Consider the following 6,623-nt stretch of genomic DNA (forward strand, 5'->3'; position numbering starts at 1 on the left):
AAAAACCAAAAAAAAAAAAAAAAAAAAAAAAGAATGGGCACAGTGCCAGGAACATCTAACGAGCCCCCAGGGATGAGACAGGAAACTGTCTCAGGCCAGACTCAAAGGGTGAGCCTGTTCAGTCACCAGGGCATTCCCCATTTGGGACTCAAGCCACAGAACCTGCCTGTACATGGGAGGAGAGGGAGTGGAAGCAGGGAAGAAGGGTACTGTAGAGGCCCAGGAAGGTGGAGCACTGTGGTAGCATGGCAGCTCAGTCAAATGTGGAGGGACACCCAGTGTTCAGGAGGCTGGCCATTGCTGAAACACTGCAGGTCGTGCTGAGGATTAGAAATGGCCCCACTAACCTAACAGAATTAACCCCCAAGACACAGTTGTTGGCCTGGAGGCCCTTTTAACCCCTCAGCTGAATCTCTGTACAGTGCACAAGACACCCCTTGCCCACCTGTGGCAGCCCAAAAAATCATGTGGAGTTAACCAAGGGCTGATGTTCTCCCAGGAAGCAGGGCCTCTTTATTCCTCTTTCAGGTCTCCCCACCACTCCCTGAGACACAAGACCTGCTGTGTTTGGTGTAGCCCTAAGTGCCCTCCCAGGGCAGCTACCCCCACCTTGTACGCCCTGCATTTTTTCCTAAAACTGAGAGAGTCTAAGGGTCTGGGGCAATGGTTCTCAATACGTGGATCTTGACCCCTTTGGGGGTTGAAAGACCCTTTCCCAGGGGTCACCTAAGACCATCAGAAGACACGGATATTATGATTTATAACAGTAGCAAAATTACAGTTATGAAGAGGCAATGATAATCATTTTATGGTTGGGGTCACCAGTAGAAATTGTGTTAAAGCATCGCAGCATTAGGAAGGTTGAGAACCGCTGGTCTAGGGAGACACAGAAGGACAGAACCAGCAACAGGTCTGGCTCAGAGGTAACTTGACTAAGGCAAGATGGGTTCCACGCCTAGCTCAGAAGAAAAAAGGGTCAGAGGGGTATAGCAAGACAGTTCATCCGGAAAAGGTGTTCGCCACCAAGCCTGATGACCTGAGCTTAACAGCTGAGGTCCACATGGCCGCAGGAGAACTTTGCCAGTTGCCCTCTGACCTCGTTGACCTCCGCATGGGTTGCGTGTGCCCGCACACCCACACACAAGCTAAATATTTAAAAGTAGCAGAGCAGCGATCCTTGATTCCGATTTCAGTCCTTCCTCGCCCCAAGAACAGAACTCCCAAGGGGCCCGCAGTGGAACTAAGACCCTGGAACCATCTCCACCCTGTGGAGAACCACCCAACTCCAAGCAGGGCTGGTCCAAGTTTAGCATAACAAGAATGACAGCAAACACTGGCAGAGAGGTTTCTGTACCAAGCCCTTTCCTAAGGACTTTACAACAAGTAATGGGTTGAGCCTTGAGCAAGGTGCTAATATCCCTATTTTACAGATGAGGAAATCAAGGCAGAGAAACTGTTTACTCAAGGTCACATGGGAACTAAATGGCCAAGGCAGAATTTGAACTTGGAGCACCAGTAATGTTTCCGATAAGAGATTTAGATCCTGTTAGGGGCCTTATAATTGAAGAGCTGGTTCTACACTTTTGCAAATGGGATGCTTTCAGGGGTGGGGATGCAATAAAGCGAAGGAAGTCTGGTGGAGTTCTAGTGTGTAACCTCTAATTTATGCTCATTCTGTTCTAACTCACACGTGACTGCTCGCAAGTTAGAGGGGTCTGGCCAAACAGTATCTGTTGGCGCCTATGTGCCTGATGCCCACAATGCACCAACTTTCATTAATTTCCTAAGATGGCTTTGGAAGGTCGCCTGAGCCACCTTTGCAGAGGAGGAAGCTGGAGTACAGGGAATAGGGGTTACTTGATGGGCTTAAGACCCAAGTCCAGCCAGGAGGAAGTGGTGGCAGAGGCAGGTGGATCTCTGCAAGTTCCGAGGCCAGTCTGGTCTACAGAGTGAGTTCCAGGACAGTCTGGACTGCACAGAGAAACGCTGTCTCAAAGTCTCGAAAAAACAAAAACAAAACAAAAAAGATCCAAGTCTCTAAATTTCCAAAACTTGAGGGCCCCAGGAGAAGGGTCAGGGACAATCAGACCAAGAGGAATAAAGAGAGAGAGAGTGGAGGGGTGAAAACACAGGCAGACAGAGACGGATAAAAAGCGACAAGAAAGGAATCCCGGTCAACCAGAATAATAATACTCTCAAGTCCCTCTAGTTAGGGTCCTGCAGGGTCTTCGGAACGTAAGTTTCCAAATCCGGGGTGGGGGGTGTACCCTCCAGGTCAGTCAGTCAGAAATGGCAGGGAGGAAAGACCTGGCGCCCACCCGCCCAGCTCCAGGCTTCTGCCTGAGAAGTTTAGAGAGCGGCCAGCAGCAGTCCTCTCAGCCCCGTGCCGTGGGTGGCTCCCTGGTTGGCTCTGGTCAGCATCAAAGACAAGTACATGAGTAGGCAGGATGGCCAGCACCTGAGGCCTCCAGACAGTGCTGAGTGTACCCCCTCCTAGGAAACCAGCAGCAGCAACGGTGCGAGAGAGTGGCCCTCTTCAGGTCCACAGAAAATGGAAGAAAGGCGCTCTCGGCTCCCTAGCTTCCCTTCCCTCTCGCTTTGACCACAGCATTTTGAAAAGGGAAGGGGTCTTACTGAACCTCAACGCTCCTTTGTCGTGGGCACCCGCGCTCCCCTCCCTCGGCTGCGCCCCACAGCACTCACCCAGCGGCACACTGATCCGGGGGCCGAGCGCCCGCGTCGTCCGCAGCAGCGGCAGCAGCAGCACCAGCAGCGCGCGCAGCAGGGCGGCGGAGCAGCTCGCCCGGCCCATCGCGGCGCGCGGAAGTCGGAGCACAGCAGCCAGCGGCGTCCTTCGGCTCGGGCTCAGGTTGCTTAACTGGAGTCGCGGGCTACAGCCCCGCCCCGCTCAGTCCCCCAGAGTCCTTCCTCCGCCTCGCCTCCGGACCTGGGGGCAGCAGAGAAGACGGTCACGTGGACGGCGGCACCGCAGGCTCCTCTGCCTAGAGTGCTGCCGAGCGGGAGTCCCGGCGCCCCGCCGCAGGGAGGAGGGCGCGGAGCAGGAAGTCAGAGGGTAGGCCGGCCTCCTAGCTGGTTCTCACCCTGCTCTTCCCCCTTCCTCCTTCCTGGGCGCTGGAGTACGAGGGGCGCCAGATCGGTTCACCCGGCGGGGCAGAGCCTGGGGACCCGAAGCTCGGAGATGAGGGTCGCGCAAGGTCTCTCGGGGCCACTCAGACCCGCCCTCTTTCCGGCTCCCGGGGACCCTGCCCTACTCGCCGCCTACCCATCCCCACCCCCTTGCTCCAGGATCTGTGCATACACTGGGACTGGTGGCTTTCCAGTCTCTTTTCTGCAGGAGGTCTATGCGTGGTCTAGAATCTAGATATTCTGCTGGGTTGTCCATGCTTAGAATTCTGTCCACACGAAGCCCGGGGCGGCGCAGAATTAGTTCAAGTGGGATAATAGGATTTCATGGACTGCATGAAGGTCTAGCCAAGGAGACTAGACCAACCCCCCTCCCCAAACCAGCACGTGGCTGAGCATAGGAAAGGATTCCCTAAGGATGGAGTAAGACACCAGAGGTATTCACCAGCAGGTACCCAGACCTGAGGTCAGTTTGGTTAATTTTCAGTGGACAGGGAGAAAGGGAACTAAGGCGGTGGGGGATGGGAAGAAAAATCAACAGAGAGACAAGGTTTGGGGAACCCGTTCCAGCTTTTTCTGGGTGCATGGATAGAATTAAAAACTTGAAAATCTGTGTTCATTGTTCTTGTGGCAATGAGACCATTTCACCCGGAACTGGGTGGGTCGAATAGCTACTCTGCACCCGCTGACAATATCAGCAGTCTCAAAGCAACATCTTGGTCCCCCATCCCCACCCTCAGGCTTCCCCACCCCCTCTCACAATTAGAGAGCAGGCAGGGTAGACACGCGCTTGGTGGTCCCAGGTCTCCTTTCTTACAACCAGACTCCTTAATGTCCCACAATTTCTGTACCATCGCCACACCCCGAGATCCTTCTACAGTTTCATGTCTTGTCTGTTACTCCTCATGTCCAGACCCAAAATCTGAACTTACTGCTTCCCTACATCCCACCCTGGGGTATTTTTGCTCTCCTGGCTACACTAAGGGTCCTCCAACTGCTTCTTCCCTTGCTCCTACAATCTCTTCTCAACATGGTAGCCAGAGGCCTTAAAAATGAAAGTCAGGGGCTATAGTTAAGCGACAGGGTTCAGTGGGTAGCATTTGATGGCCTAAATTCCATCCCAGAATCCACATGATAGAAGGAGAGGATGCACACCCTCAAGCTGTGTCCTCTGACCTGTGTGACTGAGACACACAAAACAGATACATGTAAAAAAAAATTTTTTTTTTTTTTGAGACAGGGTTTTTCTATGTAGCCCTGGCTGTCCTGGAACAGACTCTGTAAAACATGGGGATGCACCTGCCTCTGCCTCCCAGCTGCTGGATTTAAAGGCATGGGCCACAGGCCTGGCTTAACAGTAATTTTTTTAAAATCAGCTGGAAAATTTTTTAAAGCCTAGCATTTGGCAGGTGGAACAGGAGGACCAGGAATTCGAGGGCAACTTCAGATACAAAACAAGTTGGACGCCAACCAGTGAGTGCTACATGAGGCTCAGTCTCAAAAAAAAAAAAAGAGAGAGAGAGAGACAAAACAAAACAAAGAAGGAATACCTTAAATAAATAAATGAAAGAAGTTAGAAGTTAGGCACAGCTTTCTTCGGCTCAAAACCTCCTGAGCACCTGGAACAGTGCCGACGTACGTGCATGGTGGGCGGGCCGTCAATAAATATTGGTTGAAGGAATGACCGAGTGAATGAGCGGGACAGGAGCCACAGACTACTACTCGCTCGTATTAACTAACAACCTGGAACAACCCTCGGGACCAGTTCCTACCTAGGGAAGAGTGCTCCAAACCTGAAATTAGGCAACAAACTCTTTCAACTGAACACACGACTTCAAAATTATCACTCTTAAAGCTGTTGGTTCTGGCCCCAATTTCATCCCACGGGTCATTTTGAATATCGATTCTACTATCATTCCATTTCATATTCATATCGTCTTCCAAGTTTTGAGTCATTGTAATTTGGCTAAGTATTCCATAGACCTTTAATCAAGTCACTGATAAAAATAATGGGTGTGCAGACGTTGCCTCCAGATCTTGGTTTCTGCACGCCACTCCCCCGGAAGAGGACAGCGAGCTCCTGGGAGGGTGAAAGAGAAAGCACAAGGCAGAAAGGACATTTTGATGGTCTGAAAGGAAAGAAATTGACAACTAATGAGGCTCTGCCTAAAGGTTGCAGGAGACAGTTTGATGACCACTTTGGTCATCAAATGGCCTAACGAGTAATGGCTTCTAATGCATCAAATTGAAATACAGCCCATTAGTCCGGAGTGTGACTCAGAGAGAAAGGGAAAGAGAAGGGAAGAGAAGGAAGCTTCTTTATGAAAAAGTGCCGGCTGGGCAGTGTGGAAATGGAAGATCAGCAAATTGAGCAGAGATCATGGCTGGGTGTAAAGACGGTGAGGAAACAACGTCTGAGAGCCTGACCCATGGATGACTTACAGTCCAAAGGAAACTGTGTCTCTGCCAAAGAGATGGTAGTCACCATCTTAGCCATGGGGTCAAACATCATCTGCCATAGGAATGGGACGTAATTGCCCCCTCCCATCCAGTGCCATGAGAGAATCACAGTCTCAATCCAATGGGGTTTAACCCACATCTAACAATGAGGAGGAAAGCAGATACATCCAGCATGAAAAGCATTTGACAATGATAACTAGCCTGGGCTCATCAAAAGAAAAAAAAATCTACTGGTGGCAGACTATGGATTCGCAAGAGAAGAAGAGAGAATTCACAGAACTAGCTCTTAGCTTCTGTTTTTACAGAGGTATATTTTGGCTATCGTGTGAGACATTCTGAGATCTAAATTCAGACCAATCAGAATTTATCACATTTGTGTCTTTCTTGACCTCCAATAAAAGTGCTTTTTGTATAAAAAAAAAAAAAAGAAAAAGAAAAAATCATTCTTGTGAAGGTGAAAAAATAAAACTAAATAGTTAAAATAGGGAAGGCTTACAGTTAAAAGACAAAAGACATGTGAACCCTGATTGCATTTTAGAGGAAGAAAAAGTGTTGGAGCAACTAGGACACTTTTAATATGCATTTTATATTATCAATAATTTTAAAGTCCTGTGCTAGGTTGAAAACATATTATTTAATAGCTACTTTAATGTTCGTTTTCTTACATAAGAGCATGGTATTTCTTGGGTATGATAAAGTTCCAGATTTGGGAGATACAATTTGTTGTTTTCAGAGATGATGCACTATGACGTCAGAAACTATCTTTCAAATACACATGTGCAAAAATGCATGTGTGTGTATGTGCGTGTGTGTGTGTGTCGAGGTATGAGCATAGCTGCCATAATTTGGTCAAACTATGTAAATATGTGTGAACGTCTTATACCAATCTTTTAGTTCTTCATTTAGGGGAAAAAAATAAGTCATGTCGCCGGGCGGTGGTGGCGCACGCCTTTAATCCCAGCACTCGGGAGGCAGAGGCAGGCGGATCTCTGTGAGTTCGAGACCAGCCTGGTCTACAG

At 49.5% G+C, this 6,623-nt stretch overlaps 1 protein-coding gene across 2 annotated transcripts in view; it reads right to left on the reverse strand.

Moving 5' to 3' along the window:
- Sema4b (semaphorin 4B) overlaps positions 1-6,623 on the reverse strand; it is a 43,202-nt gene that overhangs the window by 26,031 nt on the left and 10,548 nt on the right. The window contains exons 1-2 of one of the 2 annotated variants that reach the window (XM_026784307.1): positions 3,102-3,475; positions 2,704-2,947 (exon numbers count right to left, since the gene is read on the reverse strand). In XM_026784307.1, the coding sequence (XP_026640108.1) occupies positions 2,704-2,812 (109 nt within the window). In that variant the 5' untranslated portion in view covers positions 2,813-2,947; positions 3,102-3,475. Of the gene's footprint in view, positions 1-2,703; positions 2,948-3,101; positions 3,476-6,623 lie in introns of those variants that run through there. The other variant, XM_005357708.3, reaches the window with a different exon arrangement.

The sequence above is a fragment of the Microtus ochrogaster genome, chromosome 22 (assembly GCF_000317375.1).
Source record: "Microtus ochrogaster isolate Prairie Vole_2 chromosome 22, MicOch1.0, whole genome shotgun sequence".
NCBI lineage: Eukaryota > Metazoa > Chordata > Mammalia > Rodentia > Cricetidae > Microtus > Microtus ochrogaster.